Source organism: Spea bombifrons, chromosome 2 (assembly GCF_027358695.1).
Source record: "Spea bombifrons isolate aSpeBom1 chromosome 2, aSpeBom1.2.pri, whole genome shotgun sequence".
Taxonomy (NCBI): Eukaryota; Metazoa; Chordata; class Amphibia; order Anura; family Pelobatidae; genus Spea; species Spea bombifrons.
In genome coordinates, this window is record NC_071088.1 from 66365171 (window position 1) to 66387711 (window position 22541).

Sequence of the window (22541 nt, forward strand, 5' to 3'; positions counted from 1 at the left end):
ATGACAAGACTATTTTTGGAACTAGAGAACCAATTATATTATACTAATGTGTTTGTATTTAGAATGCAAAGTCATAGAAGTCCCTGTTGATGTCACAGTCAGGTGTCCCAGAACTTGTGTCCATATAGTGCACGAGCAAGATGTAAAAAGTAGGATTTATAGTCATGAAGTGCAAAAATGTAAGCACCATGTGTCACTATACTTTGCCTTTTATTAATGCTTAGTACTTTACACATTATTATGGACTAAGGGTAAGTTGGGCCACTTAACATCAGAAATGGGTTAAAAACTGCTGAAGGGGGGGTTGAATTATTCAGGCAACTTGGTAAAATGATTATTTGCATATGGGGGAATAATTTGAAGAAAAAAAAAAGTGTGGTTTAAGTCTCTGTTTACCGAGGCATGTCAAAAGCAAAAACTGATAAGTTTGTTATTACACACCAAGAAAGGAAAACAAAATATCCACACATTTTTGTATATATTTAATCAAAAGAAATTTGTTTTAATGAAAATTGTTTAAGGCTTTACTTCTCAAATACCCAATGCAGTGGTAATGAACCAACAAAGGGAAGGTGGTAGCAGAACCGCTGTGGACACAGATTAGTTTAGAATAAAATGCTGTTGCTGTAAGACTGTTTTCGTAAGCAGACAAAAGCAACTACCACAGTTTGTTTGCCGTGATAAGAAAATAAGAATTTAAAAATACGATTTGCATTATTTAATAATGTATAACACACAAGCAATTCTTAAGAATCTACTCATATTATAAAGACAGAAACGTCACACTCAAACCACTATTGCCAGGTTCTCTCTAAATCTACGTTAAACTTATTTTTCTGCCCTGGACTAAGGGATTCCGTTCTTACCGTGTATGGCTTGGATCCTACATCTTAGTTTATAACAGATTGAACAAGTGTGTTTTAAAAACCTTGCAGCAGGCCTTTCATACATTTCAGAATGTCACACTGGAATACTCGATGCAGCAACAGGTAAACAGAGGGACAGGACTGACAAGTCTCTAACCTACACGAATTACAGCATGAGTGGGATTGAATTACCTCATTAGTGATGTTGATGAAAATGCTTTGTTAAGGCAAGTAAGGTATAGTTACCTTTATTTCCGTCTGTGTACCTTTAAGACACTGATACAGAATTCAAGACAAGACCAGCATTGTAAAAACATTCCCAAGGTTCAGCCTTAGACTTGTATTTTTTTTTTCCTCACCATGGAAGACATGAGTATAAAGGCCATGTAATACTTCTACAAACTGGAAAGAAATTCAAGTCCCAGAATTTTCAAGTCCACATTAGGAGGACAACCAGATCAAAGTGTTTTGTTTGTATTTTTTTTGAATAAGAGGAAAAGAAGAGGCTAGGTGTAAAATTATTCGCAGCTTGCAGCATCCCAGAACATTCATGTACCGAAAGGACCTTGGATCCAAGTCAAATCTAATTGTTTTCACTCATTTACTTTTCCTACTGAAGCACTTGAAACAGTCAAGTAGCATTTTTATATTCAAAATCGTCAATGGGTAGCTTGCAAATGATCACACCAATTTAGGAGTTACCCAAAAAATGCAGGTATTCCCAAAAAACATTGGAAGACATCCAACTGGTTTCTGGGTTTATCTAGCCCTAATTTTAGGAAAAGGAAGGCGTGGCATTCACATTCATGGATAGTAAATATTCAACATTTGATCACAAAAAGAATTGGCTTTAATCAGAACTGGGAACTGAGCGTACACGTTTATAGCCCAGTTTGGCAATGATTTTGTGGCAAGAATTTTTACTTAGAGAATTAAACCCTATTCCAGAATCTTCACAGGATTCATTTTGGAAGATGGAAAAGAGGCCCTGGGGTATACACACCAAAACATCAGTGACTATTCCTGCTTTGTCTAATACTGTCTGATTCCAAACCTTTAATGGGAATTGGTTAGTTTTCAAAACCTCTATAATGTGTTTTGCTCCTTAAATCTGCGCACCATTGATTGATATATATATTTGTGTATATATATATATATTATTTTCTTAAAAAAAAATTAATGTTTAGTCTTTCCAAACTGTCCCGTGCAGCAACTGAATCCATAATTTCTCTCTCATAGGGACTGTGAGTTCCCCAAATCTGTTATTTTTTTTTGCTCTGTATTAAGCTGTGTTAAGGTTCCGTTTGTTTTACCACCTGTACAAGTCATATCTGAAAATACTGCACTGTCATAGATTCATGCGCAGATGCTCTGGTCGCTTGGAGATCATTGGATAAGCTTGTTTTTTATATGGCCCAGCATTGGATTGTCTGATCGGAAGAGGTGCTGAAGCTTCTCCGCTTACAGTCACGTCCATTTGTTCCACTCCACCCACATCCATTCGATACTCAGATGGCGCTTGTGTGTTCGAGGTCCCAGCAGCTGTTCCTCTTGCCCATAGATCACCAGGAGAAAATTTTACAGGGCTAGAAAATTGGAAACATTTAAGATTATGCTCCAAACAAGCCATACTCACATTATCTACTTACATATTAAAAAACAAACACACAAAAGCAAGCGTTTCCATGTTTGTTATATTGTTATTTAGTAAAACAAAATATAAAATTATATTAAGGGGATCTCAACAAGAATGCTCTATTGTTATGGATACAACATTTTTTATATGCAAGCAAAGATGGGGATAGTATATCCCTCCTAGGCAGACCTACCAGCAATTGCCATCATTTTTAAACTAAGCAGGGAGATGATGCTGTTTTTATTTAGTGATCACACAGATAGCAACACTGCATTTGGGGGGGGGGTTACAAAAAAAGTCTGCAGATATGCTAGGCTTCAACTCAATGTTCAACATTAATATGCTTTGGTTGCCCTTTCAAGTGCACAATACGGTTTGAGAGTTAAACCCGCAGCTGTCTTTCAAACTCTCGCTTTAATGAATAAACCTCTATATGGCTTTCAGAGAGTGTCACATGGTTTGATGTCACATGGTCCACACAGAACAGAAAGCCCACGATTGAGTGCTGTAGAAACTATTTGCACACAAATGGCCAGCTTACACTGGTTTCAGAATGTTTTAATTGGCAACCTAAGACACTGGTTGTGAAAACATGACCTTACTCATTGAAAAATTATTTACACATCAAGTAACATTTACAGTTAATGTGCTATATTACCTCACGGGTGTGCGAGGGCTGCCGATGAATCTGCGAGGAGAACGAATTTTTGGTTCAAATGAAAACTTCTCTTTTACGCTTTCAAGTACTGAGGGAGCCACATAAGTAAAGCCCTGGTGAAGAAAAAGTAGTTAGCATGTCTCGCTTTGGTAAAGCCCTCTCTATAATGACAGCAGTTGCAATACTCCTAGGTATCTCATTCATAATATGGAGGGCAGCACTTCTCAAACATTACAGTATACATAAGGCTGTACACACAGGGTCTAACAAGGTTTTAAAACAAAAAAGACAATCCTGTCTGCATTACTGACAGATTAAAATGTTAAAACATATTGTTATCTATATTGAAAACAGTACCAGTTGTAGCATATATTTTCAGACACCTGCATGTTGGGCATTTGTATATGTTCTAGCTCTGTTATCTACCAAACACCACCGCCTCATACTGCCCTATGGTAAAGAATGCCTCGGTCTTCATCACATAGTGGGACACTAACTACTAAAAGTCAATGGAGGAAGCAACTTCATTTGCATTACCATAAAGAATCAGCTTAGTGTGGTCTTTGGGCAGGGACAGTCACATAAAATAGCACATGGTTGACAATGGCAGCCTCCAGACATACGAATAAGGAATGTTTATTGGAAAAGCTAATCCACTTTATACTGCACTGCATTTTTTCTGCTCAAGGAGAATTTTTTTTTCCATGGGACTTTAACTCACCACAAACACTTGGTTGGCACTTTCACTGAGGGTGGCATCATCAGGACTATCCACGGGTGTCTGACGTGTAAACTTCGAATCAAACTGGCTCACATCCTCTTCGGATTGCTTTGTGAAGAAAAATAAAGGATTTAGATTAAAAGACACCTAGGACAACTGGCAGTCGGTCAATGCTGGTTTTCATTGATGGTACAATAGTTTCAGCACTATTCACTAGGCCTGAGAGTTTTTTTCCTGCATGTTTATCCAAGAAATACAGCTGTACTCTCCACATCCTTGGTTCAAAGGAATGTTTTTGAGGCATGAATAAAAATATCACAAGGTACAGCGGATCAACGCACATTACAACTACTACTGCAGTATAACCTTATACAATTTTTCAATTGAATGACCATTCATATGTTAAGCTACTTCTCATGCAATCGTTTGAATCCGACGATAAATGAAAGGAATCAACTGTTCACCTGCAAACACCTAGAAAAGGCAATGAAAATTGTTGGGCTTTACAAACATACCAAGAGTGGTTTAAAGGGGGGTTCCACCTTACGAGCCAGAAGATCTTCCCAGTTAATGTGTCGGAAAAACGGATGAGCCTAAAATATATGCATGGAAAGAATTAGTGACAAGATTTCAGCCAAGAAAATGCTGTAAGCATGTGTTTTTTTTAAGGATTTTTTTTTTTTTTTTAAATGGATGTTTGAAGTAGGCGTGGGTTATGTATATACAGAATGCTGTTTAAGAAATTGTAATGTCAAAATGTTCACCTACTGAAGAACCTGCTGCTTGTGCACCCATACAGCTGAACAACTAGTCTAATCATGTAAACAGAAATAAAAAAGTGTTTGAAAGAAGATATCCAGCTGCACAAATGCAGAATGCCTATGAAGATGCTACTGCAGCACCAACACAGCATTGCTTCAAAGCTGCAGGACAATTTTCAGCGAGGACTTCGAATTACCTGAACGTCTCCGGCATCACCAACTCCTGCGCCAAGGCGTGAGGCAGCATTTCTTTTTAGCAGCTTAAGACATAAAAAATAAATAAAAAAGCAGGGATTAATCTTTAATAATTAAAATATCTCTTTGCTTTAGCTATTTCAATAGGGCTGCATGACAAAGATCTACCCTGTGGTATAAAGAACAGTTCTGGTTCAAAGTAGTAAAAGCAGGTCTGCCGGTACCCAGGGGGTGAGCTACCAGACCCTTGCAGAGCTGTCCGTTCCCTGGCCATCATTGCTGGTCTTCTCAGTGCACTGGAGGGTCACGAGCCTCCAAGCAGCTGAGAGAAGTAAAGTATAGCTTTACACAAAGTAATTCCCTCCAATAACCAGGAGACTTGTTAAGGAGGGAGAAGCAGGATTCATTTTATTGACACAGACTAGCAATGAAGAACCGTTATTTCAATAGTAAGTACCAATTTTACCACACTGCACTAGAACTGCTCTTTAGAAATATTCACCATCATAGTAGCCTTTGTTAGGCGATTAGTAACACTCTAAAAAAGGTAACACCATTAGGTTAGTATACAATGGTTATAAATGTGCATATGGCACTATATGATGATGTCACTACTATAAGGCAGGCTGAGAAAATGAAGACTATTTCCTTTGCTATAAGAGGGGTCTACAGATTGGCAATGTATGTATCGCGTGCAATGCTTTGTCATTCGTAATTCCTGTTTAGGTGACAGATTCTGGGTTGTCCTAACCAGAATCAGTGTGCAGGTGTGTTCCGTAGAAAGCACCCTACTTGTTCCTATGGAAATACTGGCATTTATGAATGCATTTATGAAGAATATGCATCATATCCTATGCAGATGTACATGTGTGTGACACTTTTTTCCCATTTCTCTTGAATTGTATAGCACTGCAGAATAGAAAGGTGCTTTATATATCAATAGTCACATGTTTAGGTGTGGATTATGTTTAATAAGATTTTACCCCCTAAAAGGACAGTTGCAGAGGGAGTAAAAAGTAATGCGATAAAATGAGGGCACTGTCAAGCAATAAGGGGAAAAGGTCTGCCACGTTATTACTTAGCTGATTTAAAAATACTAGGGTACCCCAGAAAATAACTCTACAAATACTGAACTACAGATAATTACTATATTACTATAAAAGAAAGATTTAAGCAAAGTAAGAGGGCGGCCAACAATGACACCTACCTTTTTAAGAAGATCCCTGGCTTCTTGAGTGAGGTAGGGAGGCAGGTTAAGTTTACATTTAAGAATTTTGTCAATTGTTTTTTTTCGGTTTTCACCAGTAAATGGCGGCTGAAGAAGAAACAAAAAGTTCAAGCAAGATACCCACTTTAAATAAAGCTTAACCTAACAAACAGAATGGGAGGTGGGGTATTCCTAGAACTCAAACATTATCTTACTAAATATGGCACCCATATAATATGGACTACGGACTCCAATAACGCTTTATCTGATTTTATTTGGTTTTATTGAGTTTTATTTTATCATTTGTTTATTGTCTCCTGAAGAAGCCGACGTGCTATCGGCGAAACGCGTCGAGACCAATAAATTTGGAAGTTTATAGCTGTCTAAAATTGATTTAGCATTTGTACATCACTCTTTGAGTTGTGCTACTTCATCTTTGTAAGTGCAACTTTTATTTATTCGTTTTGCGGCTTAAAGATATTGCACCATCTTGGTTCTCCTTGGTTTTACAGCTTTCAAGATTTATTATACACCAAGCGCATTCAGAGTCCGTTTGATGAGCTTCATATATCCAGCCCATTTGTGAGTGGATCTTACACCCCATTAATATATTGTTTATTTTACGTATTACACTATCAGTATTTCTTTTTTTCCCCCATGTATATGCGCTCAACTATTTGCTGTTGTTAAAATATGTCCCACTGCTTCACTTCTGATTTAACTGTCAATTACAGCAAATATATATTTGTCTCACATGTAAAAGGGTATAGAGTTATTTCGGAAAGATTATGTAAAACCCACAGGAGCAAAATCATGCAAATAAAATAAAAACAGTCCACCTACTGCTCCAGTAAGCATGTCATACATTAACGCCCCCAAACTCCACCAGTCAACCGCACGGTTATGACCGCTTCTCATTAATATCTCAGGGGCCCTGTGGAAAAGAAAATAAACATCTCATATAAAGAGAGCCTATGCTAACATAAGTACCAGATTCAGTAATGGAAAAAGGGACAAATACACCATTTTAAGGTCTCCAGGTAACAATGACAACAAATGTTGAGCATTCACTATCAAAATATTGTGAGTAAAATATACACTTTTCTTTCTCTATGTATTTTTAGTGGCATTTGATTAATAAAACGGAGATTTTGCACATGTTTCTAAGTGCTGGAGCATGCAATGCTGTAGATTAGACATTCATAGGCCCACGAAAACAGGCTGTAATGCTTACATGTATTCAATTGTCCCACAGAAGGTGTGTGTGACCGTGCCATCGTGAATAGATTCTTTACAAAGACCGAAATCTGTAAGTTTCACATGTCCTGCAAATAAAAAATGTAAACCTTATTCCAAAATTTGTTGGCATGGTTTTCATTATTATAAAAAAAATGTATATGCACCCCGTAAAAGCAAAGGGGCTATGTCACAAACCTACTGTATGTAATTGGCTTCATTGCTTATTTCATTCTGTACAAACAAAAAACCCACCTAATGAATATATTTTGGGAAAAGTACCCCCCCCCTGATCCAAATTCTTATCCCTGGTTCAAAGAGTCTATTTTAATGGTAGGGTGAGAAGGAAAATAACTTCAGGAAATTAAATTAAGACAATTTCTCCCCGTCAATGGTTGCCAACAAAATCATCAATGAGATGAACCTTTAGTTTAAACATCTCAAAAATAATTACCATTTCACCGAACAAACTGAATTAATGTTGTTATTGAGTAATTTACATGAAAAAATTCCATTTAGGAATGCAAAAGATTGGCAACGCCAGGATTGCTGCATATACACAGCAGGGATAAAGAATAAACTGATTACTACAGTATTAGGCAAGTTTTAGACAATCTGGAGTTATTTAATGTAGCCCCCACCTTGATGATTAAGCATGATGTTCTCTGGTTTCAGATCACGATAAATGATTCCTTTTTGATGCAAATGTCCCAAAGCCATTGAGATTTCAGCCAAGTAAAAGCTAAAAAAACAAAAAAGGATGACTTATCAAGAAAGCACTTTCAAACTGCATTAGTTCTGATTCATACATTAGTAAGCATATGCATTTCTATAGAAACAGAGTTCTAGTAGAGCCTGCTGCCTTTGAAGTTCCTACAGAGATTAACTAAACATGTTTTAGTCTGTCATAAGCCCATTGAGTTGGATGAACTCAGCAGGGCATAGAAAATTAAAAATAAAATCAGTTAGCTGAGATATGTCAGGAAAAGTTTGCTGGACAGTAGCTAAAATGTTGCGAGGATTAAGCGCCCAAGAATTTTAAACTCAAATTAACCCCATTAAATTAAGACAATGTGCTAAATAATATTTGGATGTCAGATATACTTTAAAATGGTCCGCAACATTTTTTCCTATCAAGGTATTCCTTTCTCTAGTCTAAGTAAAGCTTTAGTAAGTTTTAAGTCTGAAACAAGCTGGTTCATAGCAATGGATTTTTCTTACCAAGCAGTATCTTCCATAAATATCCCTTCTCTTTCCAACTGCATAAAGAGTTCTCCTCCTGCGTTGAACACAAAATACGTTGCTTTACCTTTCTTGTAAGAACTGAGACACTTTAGCAGATTAGCATTATATCAGCATCTATGTAGTATAAGGATAAATGTCCCCCTCTTTTAGTGTGTGTGCGCCAAATTGAGAGTTATGGGATAGGTAAAGCCCTACTCATCTACGATGGGGTACCTTTAATGTGGAAGGTGGGCTTATGTGCCATTTAAGGTATGTATTTGCAGATTCGAGTATTGGTTATTTATAAATACAGCCAAATATCTCCTGTTCAGAAAGTTGAGGCTGAGACAATGTATATTTTTATTTAGCACTAGCAGATGTACTAAGCACTTGGTACAGTGTAATAAAAGGGAGGTCCAAAAAGTCCAGTCGTACAATGCAAACAGTAGTCACACAGATGTTATCAGGGTACGTTGGGTATGCACACAGTAGGAAGGAAAGGAAGTCAATGCCTCCAGCGCTTACAATCAAGGTATTTTGTGTAAGATAAAGAATAATTATGAGACAAATTATCTCTTAAGAGCTGCATCTGTGGCAATGTGCAATTTTGGTTACTAAAACTATCACTAAGCATTGAGCGTTCAACAGTAAAGGATTGTATTTTGCATTCTCAGATTTCTTGGATCTCACTGTCCATTTGAAAAAGAGGGCGAGATTGAACCTTCGATATCGGTAATTTAGCTGCACGGAAAGGCTTTAAAAATCACACCTACAAACTCATTTATTGAATAACAAACTTTTAGACTACCGCCTGTCTTCAAGAAAGCAGCCAACTTAGATCTATACACAAAATACACATTAAAAGCTACAGCTCTTAGGCATAGAAAGACACCATACAAACGGACCACTGAGATACTCTAAGATGAGGTAGAGTTTTCCACCAGTTTGAAAGGCGTATATTAAGTCTACGATGAAGGGATGTTTCACTTCCTCCAAAATATTCCGCTCTGCTTTCGTGTGGGCCGTGTCTTTTGCATTGCGTACAATCATAGCCTAAAAGATTAACGAGGATGCTTTATGAACACCAAAACCACGAGCAGAAATGCCAACTGAATGCGTGCTACAATTTTATAGTATACTGCTTCAGCTTTTTTTGAAAATGGTCTAAATAGCAGAATCAAAAATTAATTGGTGCATCGAATATACCACTTACATAATATCCAGAATTATATAGAAGATTGAAAAGGCACATTTTTTTTTAATGTTGAAAAAGAAAATAATGCCACTTCTGGAGTAAAAATACAGTCCCAAAATGAGCCATTTTATCTGCTGTGACCCTTTTATTCAACATACTTTCCATTATAAGATTATTCCAGAGATTTAGATAATCATCTCTTTGAATTAACCTGAACATATGACAATGGGGGTGCACTTAATTGTAAATCCAAAGCAATGCACGGCTTACCTTTTTTAGTACTTTCATTGCAAATATTTTTCCTGTGTGAGCTCCGATTACCTTCCGTACTTGAAAAACCTGAAAAGCAAAAAAAAACACGGTTAATCATCTTCAAGTTTTGTACACAAGTCAGGTGACTTGCATCTGAATGTAATCATCGCCAGGGTCCAGCTGGTCTACCGCCCCGACTACGGCAGCGCCGCTACTTACTGCTCTCGTACAAGATTGCGATCGACATAGACGCTTAAAGCGGTTACTGAGATATGACGTTTCCTAGTGTTCCACTTCTCTAAGCAATGCAGATACCATCATCAGGAGCCCTGCTTGCCTGGGGTGCTGCAATGAGGGCTGCCATGACTAAGATTGTACTTGTGCCACCTCAATACTACACTACAGTTTCACAATTATCTGCACAGCCATGTACATACACATGTCAGAAATATACATCTAGCAACCAATTTCAAATATCTTGGTTCCAAATCTCTTGTGAGAAGTTTATTATATTATTACCTGATATACTCAACATTTACTTGCTGGTGACCAAGAAGAGCCAGGAAGCTAAAGGGTTTGTGCTAGCAAAGTGTGTGCGCCAAATGCTGTGCTCTTCAATACTAACCTCAAGCCAGTTCTAAAAAAAAACGTTAATAGGATTCTCTACATATATGAACTTTAAAATGTAAAGCATTGTCTACTTTTCATGCGGCTCTGTACTTTACGTGCCTTTCTACATGCGTTTGTATTAGCCTGCATACGCTCAAGTGCTACCCTGGCCTTTTACTAAAGCGTGTGTGTGTGTACACATAATTAACACATGATTTTTACCCAATTCTAAGGAGCATGAGGAAAACTTGAGGGCTGCAAAACATTTTCTCTTATCTTCAAATTTCAAGGCAAAACAAAAATCCAAAGCCCAAACAGCTAGGATACAAGTAAACATGCAGTCTCTTACCTTCCCATAGCCACCCTTTCCAAGGACACGGAGTAGTTCAAAACACTCGGGTCTAATCTTTTCTGGACCTTTATTTACACTCGTCTCTGAGATCTCAAACTTTTCACAATGTTCCATGCCACTAAACAGAAAAAGTGAAGCTTTTTTTTTTTTTTGGATACATGCTTTACAACATATACTACATGTATCCGGAGCCTGAGCAATTCGTGTGTTTTTTTTTTTTTTTTTACTTACAGGTTTATCTAACTGCATGAAGAGAAAACAGAAACACACCAAGTATCATTCAACAGTCTAGCAGCATTACTACTAAAGTAACAAGTATTGACGCTGTTGGAACTAAAACTGCACATCATGTAGAACCTACATACAAGCATAAGGTGAAACTTACAGTTCATATGGTATGCCTCCATGATCCATAAATTCGCTGAATGTACCCTGAAACAAAAAAATATATATTTAATGCACAGTTCACATAACATTTTCCCTGTTTAAGTGTAGTGGAAAATACTTGTGCAAGAGGTGCTCTATTGCTAACAAGGCTTCTACATCCCCTATGTGTCAGTATCTGCTGACAAAATTTTGGTAATCCAACTATTGACCCCTTAAGGACAGAGTCTTTTATTTTTATTTTTGTGCCCTTCGTGACAATGGCTGTTTTAACATTTTTGTGGTGCTCTTGTTGAGCTGTACTTTTCTTCGCTCTCATTTACTGAACCCACACAAGTTATATATTGTTTCTTTTTCAGGCCAAGAAGGGCTTTCATTTTGATCATACCATGTAATTCACTATAAAACAAAAACTACACAGAACTCCTCTCACAGAAGTGCAGGTTGAGTATGGCCCTGGAAGATTGTTCTGGAAGAGCCAGCAACACAATGGAGATGGCCCTATAAACCAGTAAGGCTGAGTGTGTGTACCCTGCAGTGCAAAATCAGCAATACCACTTGAAAATGGCTAAAGTGTTTAAAGATAACTGCACTGTATAAACTTTAGCATAGAAGATTTAATTATTGAAAGAATCAGGATGGGAAACATCAATGGAGGCAATAGTTCAGGATGTTAGCCATTTTAAACCATCAAAATGTGGTGAACAGTTCGTGAAAGAAACCTTAGAAAAAGAGATTAAAAAAGGCTACACGCCAAGCTTGATTATGTTTATTCTGATGCCTCATCTTGTTTGTCCAAGTTAAACATAACATGTCAAACAGAAACTAACACTAAGGTGTACCTTGCTGAACAAACATTGGGCATTGCGCATACCATTTTGTTACAGTAATATTGACGGATCATTAAAGTTAAAGACACAAGATTTCCTCATGTGAGATCATAGCAGCCTACAGTGCTGGCAAATTGCTTAGCCCATCACTGTGTCAAGGTACTCCAATGTAGGCAAACGCTATCTAATCCTAACATGGCTAGCATTGCTTACTGTGGAGCTGAATCAGCAAGACTGCACTGCCTTCTAACCGACCAAGAATCTCCCGCAACATAAAGCCCTCTCAATCCATGAACATTAATGAAATATTTTAATGCAGCATAAAATACTTTTGTATTTTAAGACTTCAACTTCTTGCTGTGACAATCTTTATGTTAATGGCATTTTGGAAACATCAACGATTTGAGTTGTTTAACCCCTTAAGGACCGGGCTCATTTTTCGTTTTCTACCCTGTGGGACCGAGGCTGTTTTGACACTTTTGTGGTGCTTGTGTTCAGGTGTAATTTTCTCCTCACCCATTTAGTGTACCCACATAAGTTATATATTGTTTTTTTCAGGAAAAGATGGGCTTTCTTCAGATACCATTATTTTGATCGTATCATCTTATTTACTATAAAAAAATAAAAAAAACATGGTGAAAAATTGAAAAAAAAGACATTTTATGACTTTTATTTGAAAAATCTTTTACTCACCTAAAAAAGCAAGTAAAAAAACTAGCTAAATAGATTCTACTACTTGTCCTGAGTTTAGAGATACCCAATGTTTTTATGTTTTTTTGCTGTTTTTTGTAAGTTATAGGGCAATAAGTACAAGCAGCGTTTTATGATTTCCAAATCTTTTTTAACAAATCTGGTCAGTCTGCCTCCATCTCCTCTTTGGAACATCTTTGAAGCCGGTTAACTCAATTTAACCCATTCAAACCATATATTTTTGAAAACTAGACACCCCAGGGTATTCCAAATGCTGTTATTTTAACCCTTTCCCTGCACCAATTATACATCTACACTTTGTCAAACTTTGTAATAGTAATTTTTTTTTATTTTTTTTCCCACACAAATTGTACTTTAGTTATAGATATACAGGTTCTGGTATATGTCACTATCAAACAACACCCCAATGTGTGTTCAGGAACATGTCCTGAGTACAGCGATACCCCACATGCATGGGTTTGTCAGATTGTTTGGCTGGTAAAAGGCTACTTTTGGGGCATGCGTAATTCAGGTGGTCATTTGGTCATTCTGCCTCCATCTCCTCTTTGGAATATCTTTGAAGCCGGTTAACTCAATTTAACCCATTCAAACCATATATTTTGGAAAACTAGACACCCCAGGGTATTCCGAATGCTGTTATTTTAACCCTTTCCATGCACCAATTATAGAACTACACTTTGTCAAACTTTGTAATAGTAATTTTTTTCACACAAATTGTACTTTAGTTATAGATATACAGGTTCTGGTATATGTCACTGTCAAACAACCCCCCAATATGTGTTCAGGAACATCTCCTGAGTGCAGTGATACCCCACATGCATGGGTTTGTCGGGTTGTTTCAGATTTAAAATGCCACATTTGGGAAGTGCGCTTTTTTTCTCCATTTTGGTCACTCTGTACCTATGCCCTATCTGTGAGCTAGGCCACTCCAATTTACCCCATCAGCCATTTTTTTTTATATATTAGACACCCCTTGGGTATTTGAAGTGCTTTTATTTTAACTCTTTGAGATTTTTGAGAAATTTTAGCACTTGCTCAAAATAATAAACTTTATTTTTTTATTTTTTTTAATACTTTTTTTATATTTTTTTTACACATTTTGCTGGTACTGGATGGTTCATCTAGTGACATCACTGCATAATTATTTTTAAATGTTAGCACATGTTTTTTTTTTTCCATTTTTTATTTTTTATTTTTTTTTGAATATTTTACTAATCACATAGTGATTAGAAAGCTGGGCTCCATTGACTTGCATGGTTGAATGCAGTACCTGTATTCAACCAGCAAGTGGAGCCAGTTCTCTAGAGGGTCTGGAGACCATCTAGCAAACTTTTTCTTGTTTGTTTTTTTTACAGAGCGGCGGCCATCTTACTTGATGGCGAAGATCACCGGCAGCTGCGGCTGTGACCGCTCTCCGGAGCGGTCACAGCCCACCTAAAGGTAAGTGTTTGGTGTCGCTGGATGCCTCCTGATCGAGGCATTCCAGCGACACCATTTAAGTTTAGGAGGCGATCGTTGATCGCCTCCTAAACGCTTTTAAAACGGGCGTCCGCCGCCATACAATGTATGGCGGCTGTTGACGCCCCGGGGAGGGGCCAGACATGGCCCCCGATGCCGATCTCGGCCTTGCTGAATGCCTCGACATCGAGGCATTGCAGCAAGGCCGTTTAAGCGAAGAAAGTGATCCTTGATCACTTTCTAAGCTTATTTAACTTTTTGACGGTTCAGGACCGTCAAAGGTCATTTAGTGACCTTCTTGTCATGACGGTCCTGAACCGGCAAAGGTCGCGAAGGGGTTAATAATGCCAAGGTTTAATTCTTGTGACAGGTCAACTTAGAAACGTGTAGTTAAAGTGAACATCCTACACAACTAGATTAACTGCATTTTTAAATGGTCTGAACACTGATACGTGCTCATACAAGGTTTCAGATTTCACATTTACGTTTGTAAATAATAAAAGCCCCATGGGGGGTGGAATATATATATATATATATATATATATATATATTTATACATTTACATAGCACCGACAATTTACAAAGGGCTATTCAAGGGCCTTGAAAACTAGAATTGACAGACTAAGACAAACATATTAGGTAAATGGGGCTCACAAATTTATAATCTAAAGGATTAGCCGTTTCTAAGAATTAGTTTCCATATACAGCGTGACCTTGGCCCTTCACTTAGTGGCTACAGATAAAGCAGCCTGCAATCCAACAGCTGAACTACCAAAGTTTGTTTTGTTTTTTTACTCAAAATTTCAACAAATCTTAAATTCGGAAAATGGAATGAACACAAGAATCACCAGCCAACCTGATACCACAAATTAAACAGATAAATCAAGTGTATTAACTTAAATTCAAAATAAATTAAAATCATATTTCCAGAGCACAGGAGGAACAAAGTGAGAGAGTACAACAGAATGATGAATATGGATGGTAAAAGGGTCAAGGAGGTTATAGTGCCCAACAGTGAAGAACTTTATGAGAGCACAACAAAATCCGCCATCACATTTCCAGCCTAAAGTGAGGACTAATGAGAGCCGGAAAGGGACAGATTTCCTAAACTGGTATCCTGATTATAGCAGTAAATGGCTTTGTGGAATTGCTTGAAGTGCGTGCAGCGTCTCTTGTATCGGCCAGGAGAAGCAGGAACCAAGCAGTCTCATGTGAATGCACATCACATTACTCTACTCCGTTCCTTCTTCCCCTAGGAGCGGGACAAGAGAAGTTGTTCGCACAGAGTGCAAGCAACACAGCGGGAAGCAGCAGGGCCCCTGCAGAAGTCTGCAAATGAGAGATCTGCAGTTCAGCTAAGTGGGTGGGGGAGGGTGTATGAATGAGTATGCGTGATTAAGGGAATGAGTGAGTGTCTGAATTAGTTTTTGTGAATGAGGGAATGAATGTTTGTGAACCAGTACATGCTAGAACCTGGGCATGATAGGAGTGTGATTGCTGTTTATATACACACACACACTATCTCACAAAAGTGAGTACACACCCCACATTTTTGTAATATTCTATTATCTTTTCATGTGACAACACTTAAGAAATGACACTCTGCTACAATGTAAAGTAGTTAGTGTACAGCCTGTATAACAATGTAAATTTGCTGTCCCCCTCAAATGTAACCCAACACATGCCATTAATAACTAAACCTTGGGGGTGATTACACCCCTAAGTGGAGATGTCCAAATTGGGCCCAAAGTGTCAAAATTTTGTGTGGCCACCATTATTTTCACCACTGTCTTAACCCTCTTGGGCATGGAGTTCACCAGAGCTTCACAGGTTGCCACTGGAGTCCTCTTCCACTCCTCCATGACCACATCACTGAGCTGGTGGAAGTTAGAGACCTTGCGCTCCTCCACCTTCCGTTTGAGATTGCCCCACAGATGCTCAATAGGGTTTAAGTCTGCAGACATGCTTGGCCATTCCATCACCTTTACCCTCAGCTTCTTTAGCAACGCAGTGGTCATCTTGGAGGTGTGTTTGGGGTCGTTATGTTGGAATACTTCCCTGCAGTACATGTTGGCATTCATGGTTCCCTCAACGAACTGTAGCTTCCCATGCAGACCCAGACCACGACACTCCCACCACCATGCTTGACTGTAGGCAAGACACACTTGTCTTCGTACGCCTCACCTGGTTGCCGCCACACATGCTTGACACCATCTGAACCAAATAAGTTTATATTGGTCTCATCAGACCACAGGACATGGTTCCAGTAAAACAAGTCCTTAGTCTGCTTGTCTTCAGCAAACTGTTTGCGGGCTTTCTTGTGCTTCATCTTTAGAAGAGGCTTCCTTCTGGGACGACAGCCAAGCAGACCAATTTGAGGCAGTGTGCGGCGTTTGGTCTGAGCACTTACAGGCTTTTAAAAAAAGCACCAAAAAAACATGCTGCCACTCTGTCTCCCCCCCGAGATATGCTGCCACTCCCTCCCCCCGAGATATGCTGCCACTGTCGTCCCCCCCCGACTTACCAGAGCAGACTCCCGGGTGTCTTGCGGGGCCGGCGGGGGACATCTACGCAATACACGTATACAACTTCCGGTGCCGGCACATCCGCTGAGTGCCGGCACCGGAAGTTGTATACGCGTATTGCGTAGATGTCCCCCGCCGGCCCCGCAAGACACCCGGGAGTCTGCTCAGGTAAGTATTGGGGGCAGAGGTAAAACACATCGTGCGGACGTTCATCGGCTGCGGCCATGCGGGTAAACAACCTCCGCTGCCAGGACATCTGCACGATGTGCTTTAACAATCTCCCTTGCCGGGACTGCCCCCGTGGGAATTCCCGGCAAGGGAGATTGTTAAAGCACATCGTGCAGATGTGCCGGCAGCGGAGGCTGTTTACCCGCATCGCCGCAGCCGGTGACCGTCCACACGATGCGCTTAGACAACCTCCCGTGCCGGCACCCCCCCCGTTGAAAGTGCTGGCAGGGGAGACTGTCTGAGCGTACCGGAGAGTAGGATACGGGTCCCCTGCACCGCTGCGGGGGATCTGTATCCTAACACCGCTGCCTGCCCGGCGCCCGGGCGTCAGGGGCTAGACCCAGAATATAGGCCGCACCCCCACTTAAAGTGGGGGAAAAAAGTGCGGCCTATATTCGAGCCAATACGGTATATTACATAAAAAAGCTAGAGCTTTTTTAGGTGGAAAAAAATCTCAGATTAGTATTTTTTTGTAGATCCATTTTAAGGAAGGCAAAAAAGCAGAAGTAATACGGATAAAAATAAAATTCAGCTTACATGGCTTACATAGGCAGTGGTGATCATTGGGAAAGCATATACAAGGATGCCACTAGCACTAGGTTTCCTTTCTTTAGGACTGTTATCTGCTGGGAGATGGGAAGGTTTAGTCTAATGTCTCCTGCTGACAGGGTTAACATTGCTTTTTACATCATGCAGCAGCACGTGTCACTTTGGTTCTTACACTATAGTACAACACTGCTGAATGTGCAGGTGCTTTATACTACTCAACAATTAGCAGCAGAAGGAATTTCATAATGTTGGGGAAAACCAAAGCACAGCTAAGTGACAGAAAAGATCTGCACCTTATGTAACAAAAGGTTTGACACGAACCATAAGAAATTAAACTACGCTGGGAAATACATCATACGTGAAAGGCACACTAATGAAATCACTGCGGTTGCATCCAACTTAGACACAATTTTAATACACTGGGTGAAGATTCTTATTAACAGAAATGGTTTAAGTTAATTGCACATCTTATGGATCTTGGGTAAGCAATACATAGAGTTAAATGTCTATGTCCAGGTAGTAAGTCCAGGTAGTACTCTTAACTTGCACCCCATATAAAGTAATAGTGATAAACAAATGACATTATTCATGCCCTTTTCCGTTGAATACTTCACCCGGTCGAACAGGACAACAGACACTTTGTTTCTCCTGGTCAATTTGGACAATTTATCCCAAAGCGTTATAGATAATTGTGGAAGTTACACCACTTCTAAAAATATGGGTGCTTCGAAACACAGATATAAGGGGGGAAAACAGATCACTAAGGGCAAAATCTCATTCAGCCACAGTTCAGAGACGGCTAATGCGGTTCATGGTTAAAGGACCACAGTAACCAACTGTATTTTAGATTTCCAACAATTCTCAGAGTTCAATTTCATTTTTACTTTTTTCTGTCAAAATTACGCTAAAACAATACATTTCAAGCAATCTCCAAAAGGCACTCCATAAAAACCAACGGAATGTTTCAGCTGAAATGTGTTCCCTGGAAAATGCTGCATTCTTGCATTCTGGGAAGTTGCACTAACATGCCTTTGAGCTCAGCTTTCCAGTGTCCTCAGACACATGTTAAAGAGCCACCAGTCCGTACACGGGATGACATAGAAAACCTACGGGGATTCTAAGAACCGTAGCTGCCTAAGGGGGAGGGGGGCACATACTAACCTGTAAAATGCCCCTGGTCCATTTAGAAATGTATCCAAACATATAAAGCATCCATCTAACAGATCATCAGCTGAGACACGGAACTGTGAACCATTCATGACTACAGCTCTAATTCTTGCACACATCTTTAACTTATCATTAATTGGCCTTGTAACTTCATTGTCTTAGCATGATAAACACAGACAGGCTGTTGGTAACCATGACAACATTGCAAAAATTAAATACACTGTGGGCAGGTATGGCTTGTGTTTAGGGTCCTCATTAACTATAGAATTAGTTGGCATGATGCTCTTTGTCTTGCAACTTATCGGTCTCCACCTGTCAAGTGCCATTTACAGTCCAGCTTTTGCAGTCATATGGCTCAGCCAGAAACCCCAGTACGACACACACGCGATTACAAGCCCCACGGCGAGGATAGAGAACTAGAGTCCCAAAATGATTGTTATTGGCACCAAATCTATTCCCAGCCCTCGTGAGACAAAAAAAACTACAGTTCCCATCGATGTCAGCTGGGCGAGGAAGTGGAACAATTCGATGGAAGCTGTAACTCAACTATACCATACTAAAGACGGCTCGGCTGATCAGTAGTGCTTTACCCCAGCACAAATCTATATAAGGTACGACATGACGAACAGGGAGACAGGTGACGGGGACCAGGCATCGGTAGACGAGCACAGGGGCCTGCAACCCTTCAAGGCTCCAACTGGGCCCCTTCCTCAAACAGTAGATCTTACCCCATCTTCCAGCTCATCATCTGAAATAGCGTCCTCGGGTTGGTCTAGGTCAATGTCAAACACCCCCGCCATTGCCTCGGACGTCCTCTGCTTTACCGCAGCGCGGTTGGGAACACAATTTGCCCGCCTCATGGGCTCAAACACACGGCCGCCATCACCGGACGTGGAAACGCGACGGCGCCTCCCAGACGTCACTACTTCCCACCAGGCGCCAGCCCTCCGCCCATCAGCGTATATAGCGCATACGCAGACACAAATAGCGAGCCGGCTGCCTAGCACTGAGCATGCGTACAAGCATATAGCCGAGCAAGCCCCACCGAACGCCAGCAGAGAGCCATGGGCTTTGCGCATGTGCAGAGAGGCGCGCCAGTAAGACCTAGCAAGAGGAGAAAAAGCTCTCTTCAACGGGAATTCTTGAAAACGAAGTTTACGAATCTTTTTCTGCCATGAAAGGCTGTTAAGGGAAACTACAATAAAAGATAAACGTTTGTGACAATATGAGCCTCGTTACGATTTGTATTAATATTGTTATTGTGTAATACATTATATATATATTTATATATATAATAAACGAAAGTAATTTGGTCCGTTTAAGATTCGTCAGTCGCCTGCCTTTTGCGTCATCTATCTGAGCAGCCTTTAGGAGAATTCTACAGGCTGGTTGCTGAGGTGAGGGAGTGAGAGACAGGTAGTGGCCGTTTCAGCAACCATTACTTCCAGCGTTAGCAACATAGTTGCGGTTGCAGACCAAGGTGGGTGGCAACTTTCTTTTTCCCCCTTCTTTAAAAATATCCGTTGAAGGGTTCGCTTCTTTAAATTGTACTCGATGGAATTATTTTTTTAATTATTTAAACAATTTATGCAGCACTTCTTACAAAACATATCTTCAAGGGGTATGACGACACTAGAATTGACAGACTAAGGCAAACTGATACATTAGGTGGAGTGAGCTCTTATATAAGATATGTAAACAAAGCTTCTGTTTGTGACACTTTATTTCATTTTTTTATTTATTAGTTTTAAATAGATGTTAAGATTAAAGATAAAATAACCTATGCATTATTACCATACTGTATTTTTTTAGGCTCGAAATTGCAGGCTCATAAGCCTTTATATGTAATAATGTAATATATTTTTCCCAAGAAGGGATAAAATTATTTTAGATGTTAAAGAAGATAAGGTTCGCTTTTATTTAGAAAGATAAAAAGATTTACCTTCTCTCGTTCTTGATATTCAACTGGTTGATAAGGAATTCCAAATCCTGGCAGAAAATAATTTTCTTAAAGTTAGGCAACTGGCATAAAATTCCAATTAGCCTGAAGAAAGATAATACAAATGAAGTGTACTAAGAGATCAAAATCATTACGATCAAAAGTTATTCTGTAAGAAAAATCCGATAGATACTTTTGTCCATATAGTGTATTTGGACACCTGACCGTTACACCAACAGGGACTTTTATGACATTACATTCTTAATACATAGATATCAATATGTAGTTGAATATGAAGCTATAACAGCTTCCACTCTTCTGGGAAGACTTTCCACAAGATTTTGGGAAGTGGGAAATCATCTAGTAGAGCTTTTGTGAGGTCAGGGAATGATGTTGGATGAGAAGGCCTGGTTCTCAATATCCGTTCCAGTTCATCCCAAATGTGTTTGATGAGGTTTAGGAAAGGGCTCATGTTCTTCCACACCAAACTCATACAAAAATGTCTTTATGGACCTTGGTTTGTACACTGGGGCACAGTCATGCTGGAATAGAAAAGCGCCTCCCCCAAACTGTTCCCACACCGTTGGAAGCATAGCATTGTCCAAAATATCTTTGTATGCTGAAGTGACATAAGTTCCTGTTGGTGTAATGGTCCGGTGTCCCAATGCTTTTGTCCATATAGTGTACGAGAGAGAGTGGGTACTGGTGCACATCAGAGAGCTGTAGATTTTGGGTGATTTTAGCATGTTGTTAATTTTTGAGACGGTGCCCCCTAAAGGTGACCTTTGACAAATGACAACGGCGCTGTACTGCAAGCATAAGTTTTGATAAAATGACTTGCATTGAACAAACTTAATAGAGGAGGTGACTGAGCTTAAGTGTGCTAATTTGCAAGTGATTGTGAGAAGAAGAAGAGAAATTGAAGATAGGGAGCGCAATTGCAGAGCTACAGCCTTCTGCTGGACAAATTAAGACAATGGCCATAGTGTGAAGCCACTGAAATTTTCAGATCTAAAGCTGTGGCGGTTGCAGAGTAGAGAAATTAATGATTAACCCCTTTGTGACAATGCTGATTTTATTTTTTGTACCCCTCGTGACAATGGCTGTTAACATTTCTGCAGTGATCCCACACAAGTTATATATTTGTTTGTTTTTTCAGGACAGAAAGGACTTTCTTTACATGTCATTATTTTGATTGTATCATTTAATTTACTAAAAAAAAGTATAAAATATGGTGGAAATTGAGAGAGGAAAAAAAGGACTTTTTCTAACTTTTACTTGAAAACTCTTTCTCATCTACAAAAAATGAAAAACACCTGCTAAATTGTCTCTAGTTTAGAAATACCAAATGTTTTTTTACTTTTTGTACAAGTAATATTTTGCAATCTGGTCATTCTGTCCCCATGTGCTATTTGAGACATCTTTGGAGCTAGCCAATGCAATTGGCTCCTGGTATATGTCACTGTCAAACACCCCAATATGTGTTACGCAACATCTCCTCGGTATAATGATACCCCCATGCATGGGTTTGTCATGTTAATAGGCCACTTTTGCATTTTTTGGAATGTGGACATCTGGTTAGCCTGTGTCCATGGCCTATTTTTGGGACATCTTTGAACCCTGCCAATTCAATTTTTCCCTTATCTTAATTTAGCCCAAGCAGACTAAATGACACTGTATTGTTTACATTAGAAATGTAAACAGAACAGAAGGCTTTGCTTACTAGAATGTTGGTACGCGAATTGCTATTTCAACCCATTGACTTCCCTCTATATAATGTGTGTGTATATATATATATATATATATATATATATATATATATAATATTTCTATAATGC

General features: G+C 39.3%; 1 protein-coding gene across 1 annotated transcript; it reads right to left on the reverse strand.

Annotated features, from left to right (window-relative positions):
• Positions 1 to 469: 469 nt before the first annotated feature.
• On the reverse strand, positions 470 to 19679 carry RPS6KB1 (ribosomal protein S6 kinase B1). The gene is made up of 15 exons (XM_053454591.1): positions 19493 to 19679; positions 11298 to 11344; positions 10910 to 11030; positions 9970 to 10038; positions 9410 to 9557; positions 8502 to 8559; positions 7922 to 8022; positions 7279 to 7369; positions 6888 to 6978; positions 6045 to 6152; positions 4840 to 4902; positions 4397 to 4474; positions 3882 to 3989; positions 3161 to 3273; positions 470 to 2452 (listed from the first exon to the last, which is right to left on the reverse strand). The coding sequence occupies exons 1-15, from the start codon at positions 19622 to 19624 to the stop codon at positions 2215 to 2217; spliced, it is 1566 nt and encodes a 521-aa protein (XP_053310566.1). The 5' UTR covers positions 19625 to 19679; the 3' UTR covers positions 470 to 2214.
• Positions 19680 to 22541: the final 2862 nt, after the last annotated feature.

What these genes read in the sequence shown, in the direction of transcription:
- RPS6KB1 (XM_053454591.1), bottom strand. Translation starts at nt 19,624, where the DNA reads ATGAGGCGGGCAAATTGTGTTCCCAACCGCGCTGCGGTAAAGCAGAGG. An exon ending in TTTATGGAAGATACTGCTTG is followed by an intron (nt 8,023 to 8,501) that starts GTAAGAAAAATC and finishes TTGTTTTTTTAG; the next exon opens with CTTTTACTTGGCTGAAATCT. An exon ending in ATGACATGCTTACTGGAGCA is followed by an intron (nt 6,153 to 6,887) that starts GTAGGTGGACTG and finishes TTTCTTCTTCAG; the next exon opens with CCGCCATTTACTGGTGAAAA.